The following is a 17,228-nucleotide window of genomic DNA, read 5'->3' as shown; positions in this document are numbered from 1 at the left end:
GGCGCGGCGGAGCGGCGGAGGCGTCCTCCGCCCGGCGGCGGTCATGGCTCTGCAGCGGCAGCCTCCGTCTGTCTGAGGCGCAACAACAGACTGCAGGGCTGACGGAGGACGTGCAGCGAGCGCGGCGCCTCTGATCCCTCTGCAGTCTGACAACATCACGCTGCTCTTCCTCCTCCTCCTCCTCCTCCTCAGCTCAGAGGGAGGCCCAATCAGCTGACCTTTGTCCCACTTCGCTCCTTTTTCCAAGGAAAGAAAAAAGGAAAACGGTTCGATGGGGAAATCTGGGTCCGGAGAATCGCTGAGTCATCAGATGTGCGACCCGTCACGACGGAACCGGACCGGTTCTGAATTTACATCCAGGTACACACCGACTGTTTCAGCTTCACGCTGTTCACAGGGGAACTGCTGGTTTCAACAAGTTAAGACTTTTTAATGAACTTTAAGACAGAAAGCCCGCGGGATTTCAGCTGTGTAACCCCGTAGCATCATACGGTTAGCAACGGAAACGAGCCAGCGATCAAATGTCATCGCAGAAAAGCTAGCTAGCTAGCTAGCTCGCGAGGGTCCATTATTTTTTATTTAACTTTTATTTTTACCAGAATAAAAACCCCGTTTAGATCACAACCTATTTTAAGTAAGTCTTGGCCAAGAAGCGGCAACAAATATAACAAAAATTAAAAGAAAATGTCAAGTTACAATAAACAAGTTAGCAGTAGCCTGAACCACAGAGTCACTGAACGCGATGAAGATGTCCGCTGCAGCTAGTCTGCCACTCTGGGTCAGAACCAGAGTGGGGCAGAACCAGGTATGGACAATATATCATCATCACAGTTTAGAGAGCAATAGTTGTTGGCTAATGCAGAGTTTTTCAAAGTGGGGGTCACAGTCCTCTGGAGGGCCACCAGGGGGAGCTATGAGGGCCTCAGGATGTTGGAGAGAAGATGAAGAAAAAAAAAGATAATTTTTTTTATTTTTTAAATGATCAAATCTGATCTGTTTTTCCAATCGATATTATAAATATGTTTTTAAAAATGTCTTCCTACTCAGTTGCACGTTCCTTGGGTTGATGATCTGATAACTAGACATTATTTTTGACTTTAATGTAATTATTAAATCTTGTTTATATATATATATACACTGCTCAAAAAAATAAAGGGAACACTCAAATAACACATCCTAGATCTGAATGAAAGAAATATTCTCATTGAATACTTTGTTCTGTACAAAGTTGAATGTGCTGACAACAAAATCACACAAAAATCATCAATGGAAATCAAATTTATTAACCAATGGAGGCCTGGATTTGGAGCCACACACAAAATTAAAGTGAAATAACACTACACGCTGATCCAACTTTAATGTAATGTCCTTAAAACAAGTCAAAATGAGGCTCAGTATTGTGTGTGGCCTCCACGTGCCTGTATGACCTCCTTACAACGCCTGGGCATGCTCCTGATGAGGTGGCGGATGGTCTCCTGAGGGATCTCCTCCCAGACCTGGATTAAAGCATCCGCCAACTCCTGGACAGTCTGTGGTGCAACGTGACGTTGGTGGATGGAGCGAGACATGATGTCCCAGATGTGCTCAATCGGATTCAGGTCTGGGGAACGGGCTGGCCAGTCCATAGCTTCAATGCCTTCATCTTGCAGGAACTGCTGACACACTCCAGCCACATGAGGTCTAGCATTGTCCTGCATTAGGAGGAACCCAGGGCCAACCGCACCAGCATATGGTCTCACAAGGGGTCTGAGGATCTCATCTCGGTACCTAATGGCAGTCAGGCTACCTCTGGTGAGCACATGGAGGGCTGTGCGGCCCTCCAAAGAAATGCCACCCCACACCATTACTGACCCACTGCCAAACCGGTCATGCTGAAGGATGTTGCAGGCAGCAGACCGCTCTCCACGGCGTCTCCAGACTCTGTCACGTCTGTCACATGTGCTCAGTGTGAACCTGCTTTCATCTGTGAAGAGCACAAGGCGCCAGTGGCGAATTTGCCAATCCTGGTGTTCTCTGGCAAATGCCAAGCGTCCTGCACGGTGTTGGGCTGTGAGCACAACCCCCATCTGTGGACGTCGGGCCCTCATACCATCCTCGTGGAGTCGGTTTCTAACCGTTTGTGCAGACACATGCACATTTGTGGCCTGCTGGAGGTCATTTTGCAGGGCTCTGGCAGTGCTCCTCCTGTTCCTTCTTGCACAAAGGCGGAGGTAGCGGTCCTGCTGCTGGGTTGTTGCCCTCCTACGGCCTCCTCCACGTCTCCTGGTGTACTGGCCTGTCTCCTGGTAGCGCCTCCAGCCTCTGGACACTACGCTGACAGACACAGCAAACCTTCTTGCCACAGCTCGCATTGATGTGCCATCCTGGATGAGCTGCACTACCTGAGCCACTTGTGTGGGTTGTGGAGTCCGTCTCATGCTACCACGAGTGTGAAAGCACCACCAACATTCAAAACTGACCAAAACATCAGCCAGACAGCATAGGTACTGAGAAGTGGTCTGTGGTCCCAACTGCAGAACCACTCCTTTATTGAGTGTGTCTTGCTAATTGCCAATAATTTCCACCTGTTGTCTATTCCATTTGCACAACAGCAGGTGAAATTGATTGTCAATCAGTGTTGCTTCCTAAGTGGACAGTTTGATTTCACAGAAGTTTGATTTACTTGGAGTTATATTGTGTTGTTTAAGGGCTCCCTTTATTTTTTTGAGCAGTGTATATATATATATTTTTTTTTTTTTTGTAACCCCTCCAGGGGGTCTTTTTGTGGGCTCTAGAGTCCCTTTTCATGAAGTAGGCTGACAGGAAAGGGGGAGGGAGAGGGGGGAAGACATGCGGTAAATGTCGCCGGGTCCGGGAGTCGAACCCGCGACAGCCGCGTCGAGGACTTGAGGCCTCCAAATGTGGGTCGCGCTAACCCCTACGCCACCACGGCACGCCCATATATATTTATTTTTAGTGTTTTCTTTTGTATATCTCTTTAATTCCTTAGTAGTATGTTTTCCCTTTTCAAAGTTTCTTGGGGGAAAAAAAGAAAGGAAACAAACTGCTTCGTAAACAGCCGTGTTCCACTTCAAAATAAGAGCATGAATATAAATATCTAACTACTTAAAGAATTAAAGTAGTCTGCCCGAACGTTCAACACAGATGTTAACCTTCATTCAACTGAAACAGCCAAATAAATCTGAACTTTATCCGGAGAAATGTATTTAAGGGAAGCTAAGTGCGCTGTTTTCAAAGTTAGCAAAATCGCTAAGATTAGCTCTGCTATTAGCACATTAGCAGAACAGTTCCCAGCACCGATGATAAGAAAAAGTTTGATAGCTAAAGATTCAGAATAAAGGTTCTGAGATAATCAGATTAAATTATTTCTACATTTTTCCAAACAACATTCTAACATTCCAGCTCAGTTTAAAGGTGACATCATTTCCTGTCCAGTCTAAGGTCAACATCCCATCCAGAACCGTTGGTTCCGGTCCGGGTCAGAGCCATGCTCCAATCAAAAAGCTTTCAGGAAAACCGGATTTTAAATCAACCCAGTGAGGAAACGTAAGAAAAATGATTCCGGATCCGACTGAAGGAACGTTACAGGAACACACGGTTCCGGTCGGACCCGGTTCTGTTTCTAAACCCGTTCTGCTTGGATTTCATGTTAATGGGCAGCATATGGGAGCCGGGGGCGGGGGGTATTACCTGTATGGGGGGGTAGGGGTTGGACGAGCAGGAGGGGAGGGGGCTGTCCTCTCCGTGGGGGTAGAGGGTGGAGGGCGTGGGGGAGGGGAGCTCCGGGGGGAAGAGTCCTAACGACGAGGAGCCGTCCAGGAGGAACTCCAGAGACGCTACCTGGAGGACAACACGGGGGGAGGGGCAACAGCTGAGACTGGACCGGTTCTGGACCTCCTCCAGGAGAACCAGACAGAACCAAACAGATTCTGACACTTCCCACTTCTCTGCCTGCTGGGTTTCCTTGTGCACGGACCCAAACCCTGGGTTCTGAACCAGCAGGGTCCACTAAGGAGAACACCCCGGTTCTGGACCGGGTTCTGGACCTAGGGGAGGCAATCTGGGAATGTTTTGAGGAACCTCTGAGGTTCTGGGTCCTGAACACGGCCAGAACTTTAACAGGAGGTCCGATTTGTCCGAGAGGACATGATGAACCCAGCAGGGAGGCTTCAGCTACAGCAAGTGTCCACTGGGGGGCACCAAAGGACAAGCTGGTGATCAGAACCAGGATCTGGTTTGGGTCTGTGCACAGAAACTTCAGAAGAAGAAAGCGGGTCGCCATCAGGAGGAACAGGAAGTTCAGAAACAGAAACCACAGAAGAAGAGTGAGACACATGGAGGGACAGAGAGCAGCTGACTGAGACTCTGACAGGACCGGACTGGACCGGACCACTGAGCAATGAGGTTCTGAAACAGGTCACATCATAAGAACAGCAGCATGCTGGCGGTTCTGGTCCGTTCCAGAGGACGGACCGGTACCAGCCAGGTTGGTTTTTAATGATGTGACGATGCAGACGGGACCGGAGACACTGAGCAGACGAGACATGGATCAGAACCCAAGACAGCAAACAGAACCATCAGAACCGTCTCAGCTGGGTCTCATTCAGAGTCCGAACAAACAGAACAAACCCAGATGGATCAGAGCTTCAGAACCAGAAACACATCGGGGTCCAGCAGGACCATCCATCAGAAACTCAAAGATCCAACGTTTCTCTGGTCAGTGAAGGCAACAGGTCATCAGAACCGGACCGCCCTTTAGTGTAGAACCGGCTACTGAGTCAAGACAGGACAGCCTGTCCAGCTTCTGTCCTCAGAGACAGACGTCCTGCATGTGTCCAACACCGCTGACGGACCTTCAGCTGGTTCTGCTTCCTACCGACCCGACCACTGGGTCCAGATGTTCTGATCCGGGAGCACATCTAAAACATGCAGAACACCGCTGCTCTGGGGACACAGACTGCTGTTTTAGCAATGCTAATCATGCTAAAAGGTAATGCTAAACATGCTAGCATCTATTGCTAACTAAAGTTTTCACCTTTAGTGGATTCTGAACATTTAGAGCAACGATGCATCTGCAGACACCTTCCAACGTCAACAAGTGAAAAGCAAAACGTGTTCAACAGTTATTATTATTATTATTATTATAATTTCAGAATTGGGTGAAATGGGTTGAATGGAGTTACAGGAAACTGTTCACTGGTTTTATTATATTTAATTACTGTGCAAAGTTTGGAGCAATACTTAAAATAGAAAAACAAAATCATTAAAAACACTATAAAAAGAGCCATAAGGATAATTAATAATGCCAGCTACAAAGGTCAGACAAATTTACTACTTTAAAAATAAAAATAATTATAATTTCCTGACCTGGTTCACTTTCAAACATCAAAAGGATTTTCAATAGAGAGGAAACTATCTAAATCTAAAACGTCTTCATGTCGTTTAAAAAGTTTCATATTTCTACATGTGGAGTGAAACTGTGGGATCTTTGATTACTAAATCATTAGACAGTAATTTCAATCATCAACTCATGTGATGAATCCACTCAGCCGGGCGGCACCGAGGGTCCAACCGGATCAGATTAAACCAGAACATGGAGGTTGGCTTCCCTCTGAGTCGCCACTGGGGGGCAGCACCGTGCCGTCAGCACCGCTGCTCCCTGAACAGGAAGTGACCCTGAGTCTAAACTCCCTCAGACTGAAACATGAAGCAGCAGAACATTCTGACCAGGTCAGAGGTCAGAGGCCGCGCTGCGGAAGAAACGACTCGACTCATGAGATCCTGAAGATGAACCGTTTTCTGACGCCTGCTCTGGTTTTTATGGATTTATTCCACTCCAGTGGATGTTTCATTTACAGATGATATTAAACCAAAGTGACTCTGGGGTTGTCATGACAACCAAACATTACAGACATCCAGAGTAGGATGAATGAACATCCAACCAGAACCCACAAGAACCGGTCCCAGCTGGTGGCCATGAGGTTCTGGACCTCTTGACTTCTTCATCATCATCATCATCATCTTCCTCCAGCGTTAGCAGCTAGCTCGCTAACATGTGCTCCAGGTGAGGGCAGGACACACACTGCTGGCCAGATGCATTATGGGTAGGAAGGATTCATTAATATGAGTCTGTGATGATGATGATGATGAAGAGCAGCTCGGTCCATAATATTAAAATCATCCTGAGTTTATCCTAAGGACATAAACCCCCCAGTGGACATCAGGTGATACTGCAGCTCCTGCAGGACGCGACACACTGAGGTTAAAACCATGACTTGGACTACACCTGGATGACTTGGACTACACCTGGATGACTTGGACTACACCTGGATGACTTGGACTACACCTGGATGACCTGGACTACACCTGGATGACCTGGATTACACCTGGATGACCTCAGAGCAGCTTCAGAGCCTGATGAATCACATGAAGGCAGCAGAGAGAGAAACATCCTCCCTCTGATTGGCTGATGGCTAAGACCTGAGCTGCAGTAAGGAGGTCAGAGGTCACTGGAGGCCTCCTCCATCCTGACTGGAGGAGCTCCAGCTGATGCAGGTCGGGGGGCAACAGGAACATGAACAGGTAAACAGGTAAACACATCCAGAATGAGCAACGGATGGACAGAGAGACAGGAAGAGAAGAAACTCCTGATATGAACCTCCAGTCCTCATGGTTAACTGGATCTGGATCTGGATCTGGATCCAAACTGGATCTGGATCTAAATAGATCAGAACTGGATCTCAAACTAAAGTGAATCAAGTTTGGATTTGGATCTAGTCAGGTCCTGGACTGGATGTTGATCTGGATCCAGATCCATACTGAACTGCATCTCAGAGAGCTGCTGCTGTGAACCCTGTAGACCTGAGGATCTGGATCAGGATCTGGATCAGGATCGAGATCAGCTGTAGCACAGAAGAAGTGTTAGGCTCCGCCCCCTACCTTCATAGGTGAGATGTGGGCGTGGGAGACGTATCCGTGGACGTTCTCGATCTGGTTCAGGTTCTTCTCGGCGATCTGGACCAGCTCTGGCCCCGCCCCTTCCTCCGTGAGGGGTGGGGAGCTCTGGTCCTGGGGGGACGAGTCCTCATCGTGGTGCCGGTACTTCTGGGGAGGACAGGAAGGACAGCGGGTCAGAGAGCCCAGAGTTCTGACTGACAGGCTTCAGCAGAACCTGCAGCAACCAGAACCCGGCCGAGACCAAGATGAACTGAACACAAACTGCTCGGTTCTGACCCGCTTCACAACCAAAAGCGTCGTGATGAATGGAAGCATGAGGAGACGATCCAGAACCATTTAACCGGATCAGTTCTGATCCGTTTAAAGTCAGGGGAATGTCTCAGATGTTCTAACTCTGACTGGTTCTGACAAAACCCAACAGAACCAAACAGAACCAGGGATGACGTTTGGGGCTGAACCAGCTGAACCAGCATCCAGCAGACTGATTAAACTGGACCAGTTCACCTCTGACCCAAATGGTTCTGATTGGACTGAACAGCTGAAAAACTATTGATTTATGATTGATATCTTTATAGATCAATAATCCTCAGAGGAAGATGAAGCAGCTGGAGCATCAGGAAACAGAAACATTCAGTTTTAAATGAGAATTAAGAGAAAATTTATTGGTAACACTTTATTTGACGGGGTGTGAATAAGACGTCATAAACATGACATGACAGTGTCATAAATATGACAGCGTCATAAACATGACGTCATAAACATGACGACACCGTCATAAACATGACATGACAGCGTCATAAACATGTCATGACACTGTCATAAATATGACACCGTCATAAACATGACAGCGTCATAAACATGACAGTGTCATAAATATGACATGACACCGTCATAAACATAAGTAAGTCTTCATGAATATTTATGACTGTTGTCATAAAGTGTCATTTGGTAAATCATTACATTTTTAATAGAAAGTTGACATTATTCAAAATGTGTTATGACAACTTGACATTAACCCAGATATCATGATCTGTCAAATTTGTTATAGAAGTATTACTGATTAAACTTTAAAAATTATGTCGCTTTATCTGGTAATATATTGCTCTGCCATTTTGTTTAGTCTTAAATTTCTAATTGATCTGAAGTTTTACAGCAAGATGTCTACAAATCACTTACAAACTTTGCATTTGAAACATTATTTAAGGCTGTTTCAAGTAGTGCAGTACACCATCTCCACCAGTGAGAGGCAGCAGTGCACGAACAGGCGTGCAGTAAGAAGAAGTGAAAAAGAAATCTTCCATCTTGTGGGGCCAACCTAACAAGTTATAACCAAGTCCACCTCGCTGCAGCAAACAGAAAGGGGCGGGACGGACCACTGTCAGTCACATACCTTATTTGGATATAGGACCATTGCACTCCGGAAGTGAAGGGGGCGCTATTTCCTATATTATCCACGGTTTTCAACAAATTCCGTAGCTTTCTGTGTACTTCTAAATCTACTCCTTAGTCGCATCTTTTTGGGCCTGCTACTGCCTCTAGTGGTTTGGGGGTGGTAACACAACTAATATAATTACGTTACAAAACGAGAATACCAAAGTCTTTATTGTTTACTATTAATTTTGCCATTACTGGCAACGTAAAAGATGAAGTGTCTTCTAAAACACCATATTTTTCCATTTTCTTTAGGATGTAGAGCTAATTAGGTGACATAAACAATACTTGTATACATTATAAATAATATCTATATACAGTATCTATATAGATATATCTCCATCAATTATGGGAGGAACAAAAGAAATAAGACATGAAAAACAAAATGATCAACTATAATAAAAATACCATTTACAATGTATACATAAGAAATTTAATTGAGCAAAAGTCAATAAACAAACAAATTAATTAGGTTCACAGAAGAATAACCAGGATTGTTAAACAGATACAAGCAATAATTTACATTTTTATTTTTACTGTGCCATCTTATTCTTTTTGTTGGTAGAGTCTTATATATAGGAAAAAATATGGTTAAACTATTTAGTCTTCCAAAGTTGAAATTTGTCTTCGGCTCTAAAACTATAAAATAAAACTCTTTTATAGAATCACAATATCAACAATTTGTGCATCGAGTAAAATACTTTGGGTGCTACAGGTAAATGTTATCATTTAGTTTGGCTAAGAATAATTATTGCATCGTCAATAAATGACTTCTAATAGATGTTTTATAGTTACCAGAGGAAAACAGTAAGGCCTTCATGAGCTAAAACTATTACTATTTTACCTGCCATTGAAAGTTTTCTTAAAAGTTTCTCTGTTAGTCTGCAGCTCATGTGACCAAACCAGCTGAAAATATGAAAAGTTAAAACAACAGTTAAAACTTGAGATGAGTTAAAACTCAAGTTAAAATGTAAAGTTTTAACATTTTAACTCAACAACCTCTACCTAACTGGTTGTACACAACCTCTGGTTGGGTAACCCAAAGATCACTGGGTCTTCTAAAAAGATAAAGTCTCTGAAAACATTTCTTAAAAATATAACCAGTGTTTTCAGCAAAACTGAGCTGACTGTCCAGGAACGACCCGAGGTATTTAAAATTAGCCACAGTTTCAACAGGTTGGCCATCGAGTGAAACTGGAATCACTTTCAGGTTTTGTTTATGTAATTTAATTAGCTCTACTTACTAAAGGAAATGAAACTGTATGGTATTTTGTGAGGAAATTTATCTTTTAAGGTTCCAGTAATGCCAGAATTAATAATAAATAATAAAGATGTTGTGGTATTCTGATTTAGTAATGTAATTATATTAGTTGTGTTACCACCCCCACGCCACTAGAGGCAGTATCAGGCCAGAAAAGATGCAACTAAGGAGCAGATTTGGAAGTACACAGAAAGCTACGAAATTTGTTAAAAACTGTGAGCTGAACTGAAGTAAATAAAAGAGAGAAGTTCAAATACATGTTGAGAGTGAAAATCCTTCCTAAAGGTAAAAATATATCAGATTTCAAAAGAAAACAAAAACCGGAGGTCGCGGATAATATCGGAAATAGCGCCCCCTTCACTTGTGGAGTGCAATGGTCCCATTTCCAAATAAGGTCTGAGACTGACAGCGGTCCGTCCCGCCCTTCCTGTTTGCTGCAGCCAGGTTCTTCTTGTTATAACGGCCAGACCTCCTGTTTAAAAAGAAGCTGAAGTTTGACACCTGATACATATGAGGTCTAATAATATGTGTCGTATTAACTACATTTTCTTTGAGAAAATAACATTGACTATGTTCTCTTTCTTTATAATGTTAGCTATGAGCAATTCAAGCCAATCCTACCTTGCTGTAAGTTAATGTTAGCTAAAGTTATTAAACTCCATTACTGTAACGTTAGCCCTTAATATTAAACATATTTTAAAGGCAGATAAATAGGTTTTTCCCCTCCAATATTAACCTAACAAATTAAAAGCTAATTTGTTAGTCACAGTTATCCTTTATGGACATCAATTAGCAATTTCTCTGATGTGACATGGTGCTTGTGTTCGTTGCTTTGGCAACTTTATCCACATGAAGACCCATTTCAGCCTAAGGACACATGGAGGGGAGTGGGGGGGCAAAGGTGACTAATGAAGACGAGCTACAGGTGTGGAGGATGATGATGAGGACCAGCCACCAGAGGAAGAAATTCCTGTTTGACCAAAGAGAAAGCAGCAGATGAAATATTCCCCAAGAAAATTAGGTAAGTCATTTTTGTGTTACTGTTTTCTCCGGGGGGGGGGGCAGGAATCAACATCCACCAGCTAACAAGTTACGTTTTAGACAACTAATTGATGTCAAATGTAAAACTGGTTGTAGAGGCTAAGCCAAAGCTTTAAGCCCCTGAGGTGGTACACCGGGGTAAAGTTGACACGCCGATCACTTATCCGCTGATTGAAATGAGAGCCGTCCTTGATGTTAGTCCAGATAATCCATTTATTTCCATGACTCGGCAATCATCATCTTATTTCCTTTGTACAACAAGTCATTCCTCTAACATGTTGTCAATAACACCTCTAACATAGTTCCAGTGATCCACACAGCATTAATTCAATAGCATTGCGTCACGTTAATATTGCGTTGTGTTGCGTTGCGGTCAAAAATTGTTTCCCCCTTTCGGGTGGAACACACCTGTCTTCATTAACACCGCATGCTACCTAAATAGACAGCTGACAGATCATGTGACCCAAACCATTTAGAATACAGAAATGCATAATCTGCTCCTACACACCGGCCCCTAATTGTTATGGCAGGCATACATAACAATTATACAATAACAATAGGAGCAAGTGAATACATATCTGTTGATTTACACCCCTTGTATCAAACAAAGTTTGGTAACAGGTCTTTCAATAATATTGTTCTTTGTCTGCAGTTTTACAGATCGCACCATGCCTTTTTTATTTAATGATGTTCCTTGATAAGTGGCTCCACAATCAAACACCACTCTTAACGAACCCTTTTTTGGGTGAAAAACACCATGGTGAGGAATGTACCATACTTTCCCAACTGTACCTTTCAACTGTTGATCTGGTACTTGCTCGGCATAACCTTTTTCAATAACATCCTGGAGGCAACTTGAATATTCCTTATGAAGTCGAGGGTCATTTACGAACCTCCTTCTTAATCCGAGTATCCTCTGCTTGGCTACAGAGTAGCTATTTGGTAGCGTAGCATCTGTGTTCTTAAAGGGTAGTTTCAGACAATATCTCTTATCCTGTAAAATTGAAGAGGATTCCATGATTTCCATAAAACGAATGTCTTCCCTTGACATTTCAGTTTTCTCTGAGGTTTTCTCATTGAAGTCATGGTCATACTGTTTGTTGAGCAGGAACTCCAAGTTAGATACAGAGATCTTGTTTACTAGAGCAGAACGTGGCTTCACTTCAGTACTGCTGTTATTTCCATCTTCATTCAATAGACCATTGATCACCCAGCCCAACACTGTCCTTGTAGCATATGGGCCATCTCCACAGCTGTTGACCACTTCCCAAGGCTCTAGTATCTTGGGAGCGTTGGTTCCTATCAACAAGTCAACATTAGCTTTTATGGTGGGGATTTGAACCTTTGACAAATAAGGCCATCTTTCTATTTCTGCAGCAGTAACAATATTATCTGAAGTAACTGGCATTTGCTTCTGTGTAAGGACTTCTGGCAGAGGATGAAAGTTGTTTCCATTCAACCCTGATACCTCAATGCCAGATAATGAATAAGCAGTAACAACCCTTTCCTGCCCCATTGTTTTTAAGAGAAAGTTAGTCCTTTTCCCTGAGATGTTTAATCTTTGCATAAGATGTTCTGAACAAAATGTAGCTGTACTACCAGGATCTAAAAAAGCGTATGTCTGTATGACATCCACTCCCTTGGTAGATTTTACTTGTACTGGAATAATGGACAGAATACAGCGACTCTTTCCGGCCCCTGTATGTCCACATGTCTGGGGAAGAGATGATAGTTTAGCTCCTGTTGGCTCTTTTACTGGTTCAGGTTCAGAATTTGCCTTTGGAATATGCAACACAGTTGGGTGTCGTTGATCACAAATTTCACAGATTAAACGTTTATTACAATCTCTGCTGATGTGACCAGTACACAAGCATCCAAAACAAATCCCTTTGTCCTTCAAAAGACGGATTTTTTCTCTGTGTTTCTTGTTTTTAAACTGTTGGCATTTATCCATAAAGTGAGCACATGAACAACAATGACAGTATGGCCTTTGTGTCTTTGATCCATCTTCAGAGTAATCCACTGATGTTGCTGTGGTAGCAAAACTACTCCCTTTACTTCTGATTCTTGACTGTAGCTTGAAGCTGCTGGAAGACCTCAGGCCAGCTGTATGTTGTGGTGCATACACTTCAATGTCACCAAAAATTGGATCAGACAAGATCCTCACATGTTTCTCCAGAAATACAACCAAATCAATAAAATGAGCTCTGTGGTCGTATGACTCCAAAATATCATGAGCAACAGCCCTCCATCTCTCTCTGAGTTTGTATGGTAGCTTAGAAATGACCATTTTCATGTTACTTGGCATATCCAACTCCTGCATATAATGAAGTTCTTCCATCACATTGCAACATCCTCGTAGAAACAAAGCATAAGCTTGTAGAGCTTTAACGTCCTCTGGTTTTATTGATGGCCAGTTCAGAGCTTTGTTTATATAAGCAGTTACTATTTTGTATTCATTTCCAAAATGTTCCTGCAGAAGACCCCTTGCTACAATGTAGCCACGTTCAGGATCCATATGCTGGCAGCTGCGGACCAGTTCCTTAGGCTGTCCTGCAGTGAACTGCTCCAAATAATACAGACAGTCAGCTTTACTGGCTTTGTTTTCCACTCCTTGTTCAAACGCTTTAATGAAAGCTTTATATTGAAATGGATCTCCTTCAAACACAGGAATGTCTCGTGGTGGTAAAGACAGTAGACGCTGTTGATGCACAAGTGCAGCAATTATTTCATTTTGCTTATGCATAATAGTGACAACGTCTCCATTTTGAACTTGATCAGTTTGATGATTTATCCTTTGTCTGGTTTGATTTCCACAAACAGTTGTTACATCATGTTGCAAAACATGTGATTTTTGTAAGTCCATTTGATCATGTGCATCAAAATACTGCTTGCTCATAGAACTTTTCATTTCAGTCTGTTTTGGTCGCACATCCATTGTTTGCAGTTTGGTTTGTGTTGGTACTGCATTTCTTTGCTGCGTTACTTTACATGCTGCAGGATAGTAATCCTTTGCCATGACATTAAGAGTTTTATCTGATGTCAGTTTCCTTTTTTCCCCTTCAAAATAAGAGTTCATTCCGTCAGTTGGTGCACGGGAAAGACACTGTTCATCAGAAGCCTGCAGAACTGCCAACTTTGCAGTAGACGCAGCTAGCTCAGTTTCTAGCTCAAGCTGTTCCTTTTTCCTTTTTATCAGTTGCTCCTGTTCCTCCAGTGCATGACGTTCCTTCAAAACAGCCATTCTTGCAACCAGTGCAGCTCGCTCTGCTGCAGCTTTTATTTGTGCAGAGGAAGTTGTACTTGACCGATTGCTGGTAACACTTTTGTTGTAATGTTTACTCACATTGGAAACACTATCATTAGGCCTAATATCATCGTTATCCAACCCATGATTAATATCAGCACCACTAATTAAATGACCAGCACTTTCATTTTTAGGTTCATCGTTTTCTTTTGATTTAACCCACCTTTTCACATTTTCAGCAAATTCATCAGTGAACAACATTTTTGCTTTAAACCATATTTCATGTTTTTCTTTCTCCTCAACCGGCAATAAATGCATTAATGAATCATGCATGCATCTTATTTCAACACACAAGTCAATGTACCCATCAAGAGACGTTTGAACTTCTGAAACCAAACCATTTTGCATCAACTCTTGTATCTTTTTCTTTAAACTGCTAGCTTTATTTAGCTTAGCCTTTCTACCAGCTTGCAATCGATCTAACCGATCAGCAATTGCTTTAGCAGAAAGTTTAACCACTCGTTTGCCCGTTTGTGTGTCACAACTGCTGGTCAGAAAGTCCTGGTTGTCAGCAGTAGATGGCGCACTAGCACCCGCTGGTAAATCCACGTCCGCTATGCAATCCTCCATAATAAAAGTCCGTCAGTCAATAGATTGCAACCAGTTAATTGATACAAAGTTAATTGTTCCTCCACTTCAGCAACCAATGCATTGAATTTATGCCATTATGTGTGCACACGTTTAGATTTAGATTCAGATGGCCATCTTACTAAGTGTAGCGCTACACATACCTATTCGATGCATGCATTTCAAATCCAGCAACAAGGAAATCCAGGTGTCCTCCTGAACGCCGATCCTGTCCGACGTCACCCCAGGCTGCAGATGAGCTGATGCCAATCAGCTGACGCTCCGTTCCCAACAAACAGGCTCCGTCTGCGTCCCTCGTCGTAGATAAACGCCATCCGAAGTTCCTTTCCCACGATCAGTTCTTGTCATAAACAATTTTTGACTTTTATGTAGAGGCTAAGCCAAAGCTTTAAGCCCCTGAGGTGGTACACCGGGGTAAAGTTGACACGCCGATCACTTATCCGCTGATTGAAATGAGAGCCGTCCTTGATGTTAGTCCAGATAATCCATTTATTTCCATGACTCGGCAATCATCATCTTATTTCCTTTGTACAACAAGTCATTCCTCTAACATGTTGTCAATAACACCTCTAACATAGTTCCAGTGATCCACACAGCATTAATTCAATAGCATTGCGTCACGTTAATATTGCGTTGTGTTGCGTTGCGGTCAAAAATTGTTTCCCCCTTTCGGGTGGAACACACCTGTCTTCATTAACACCGCATGCTACCTAAATAGACAGCTGACAGATCATGTGACCCAAACCATTTAGAATACAGAAATGCATAATCTGCTCCTACACTGGTGTTTAATCTATTTATTTATTAATAAACTTCTTAAGCCATAAGCCAGAGTATCTGGTTGGAAATAATTTTGAAAGCTCATTAAGTGAAAAGATCCTAAAACTACACATTAAATGATGCAATCTGAATAACAGGCTGTATGAATTTCTGCCAAACAAATATTTGATCAGAATAATTTTGTTCAGCTCTAGTCATTATGCTACTTGTATTAAGAAATAATTGCATTGCACTTTATAACAACCAGTCATGTAACTACACATTGTCTGCCAGTCTATCATCCTGACAGGGTGCAGCAAGGGACATTTTTGGAATGATATTTAAATAAATGCTGAATTAAAATCACATTATATTTTTTGTTTATTGGTTTTTATCTCTTTTTTGAAGTGACCACAGTGGATTGGTCACTTCAAAGAAGACAACATGAAGATCTCCCTGTTATCAGAGCGTTACAGGAAGTCTATAGAGGAGATGGCTGACACAATCACTGCAAAAAAAATATTAGGACTGTTGAAAGAACCTATTTTCTTAAGTTAAAGAATAATTAATTCTGTTTTAGTTTTTCAATCAGTATTTCACAGTTACAATATACTGACCAGAAGTTAAACCCTGTTTGAAGAACAAGTAATCTTTTGTTTTATTCCAATGTACAAAGTGTTTGTTCTACTGTATGGTAGTTATCAGTAATCCAGTGTTTCTCACTTCACTTGAGGTAAAACTTAACATTAATGACTGTTAATGCTGACAATTAATGACATCTTTATAACTGTTGCTGCTTGTTTCACTTGATGTAAGAGGAATTATTAATGACTCTTATTAACTCATTTGACAAAGTAATAAAGCTTATTGAAATCTTTATTGTTGGTCCTATTTGTTCCGCTTTATTTCAGGTAGGGGGAAATATTCATTTCTGTTTCGTTAAAGCTTTTGACAGTGTAATAACACTTAATGACATTATTATGACTACTATGACATATTAGTCATAATAATATGTCATAATATGTATGGCATTAATGAAGAATTAATGATTCTTTATTAATGTAAAGTTGTGATAACAAAGACATTTTGAATAATGTCAATGTTGTCAAAGTGTCATTATTTACCAAATGACACTTTATGACAACAGTCATAAATATTCATGAAGACTTACTCATGTTTATGACGGTGTCATGTCGTGTTTATGACGGTGTCATGTCGTGTTTATGACGGTGTCATGTCGTGTTTATGACGGTGTCATGTCGTGTTTATGACGGTGTCATGTCATGTTTATGACGGTGTCATGTCGTGTTTATGACGGTGTCATGTCGTGTTTATGACGGTGTCATGTCATGTTTATGACGGTGTCATGTCAGTCTTATTCACAATCCGTCAAATAAAGTGTTACCAAATTATTCATATTTTTGCTCTGAAACGATTCTCCTAAAATAACTAAATGATCCAGAGAAGTTGCTCCACTTGAGGAAGAAGTTAAAAACGAGAATAAAACTCATCAGGGCTGATACAGGTCAAAGGTCAGCTAACATCTCTGCAGACCCCACACATCCTGGACACATTCTGGTCAGCCTTTAACCTCCAGGTGGCGCCACATAGTTTATCTCAGATGAACCCATAGCAGCCTGGTTAGCCGGCTGCTCTGCTGTTACTCCTTTAGTTTCATATTTCACCTTTAATATGTTAAAAAATATTGGATGCACTTATTAATATATTGCTTTACTTTTTTAAATATTCATTAATATGCATCAGTAAACAGTGGCAGCCATCTTACTGCTGAAGCTAACTATTGTTTTCCTCGTCTCCACTCTCCGGGTTCAGCCAATCAGCTCCTAGATTAGTTGCCATGCAACCACCAGCCAATAGTATGTC

General features: G+C 42.2%; 1 protein-coding gene and 1 long non-coding RNA gene across 18 annotated transcripts in view; one reads left to right on the top strand and one right to left on the bottom strand.

The window, feature by feature from the left end:
• LOC116720928 (discs large homolog 1-like protein) overlaps nucleotides 1-17,228 on the bottom strand; it is a 117,686-nt gene that overhangs the window by 18,304 nt on the left and 82,154 nt on the right. For 9 of the 16 annotated variants that reach the window (XM_032564398.1, XM_032564400.1, XM_032564399.1 and 6 more), the window contains 2 exons: nucleotides 6,940-7,104; nucleotides 3,691-3,840 (listed from right to left, as the gene is read on the bottom strand). In XM_032564398.1, the coding sequence (XP_032420289.1) occupies nucleotides 3,691-3,840; nucleotides 6,940-7,104 (315 nt within the window). The remainder of the gene's footprint in view (nucleotides 1-3,690; nucleotides 3,841-6,939; nucleotides 7,105-17,228) is intronic. The other 7 variants (XM_032564407.1, XM_032564408.1, XM_032564411.1 and 4 more) reach the window with 1 other exon arrangement.
• Nucleotides 217-16,223, top strand: LOC116721097 (uncharacterized). 2 transcript variants are annotated; one of them, XR_004339514.1, is made up of 3 exons: nucleotides 217-360; nucleotides 10,505-10,670; nucleotides 15,753-16,223. It is a non-coding gene; the product is annotated as an uncharacterized LOC116721097 (long non-coding RNA). The 2 variants fall into 2 exon arrangements; XR_004339513.1 differs by lacking the exon at nucleotides 217-360 and having other exon boundaries at nucleotides 7,910-10,670.

The sequence above is a fragment of the Xiphophorus hellerii genome, chromosome 6, assembly GCF_003331165.1.
Source record: "Xiphophorus hellerii strain 12219 chromosome 6, Xiphophorus_hellerii-4.1, whole genome shotgun sequence".
NCBI classification, from domain to species: Eukaryota; Metazoa; Chordata; class Actinopteri; order Cyprinodontiformes; family Poeciliidae; genus Xiphophorus; species Xiphophorus hellerii.
The sequence above is the reverse complement of the archived record's forward strand: the minus strand, read 5'-3'. Positions and strand labels throughout refer to the sequence as shown.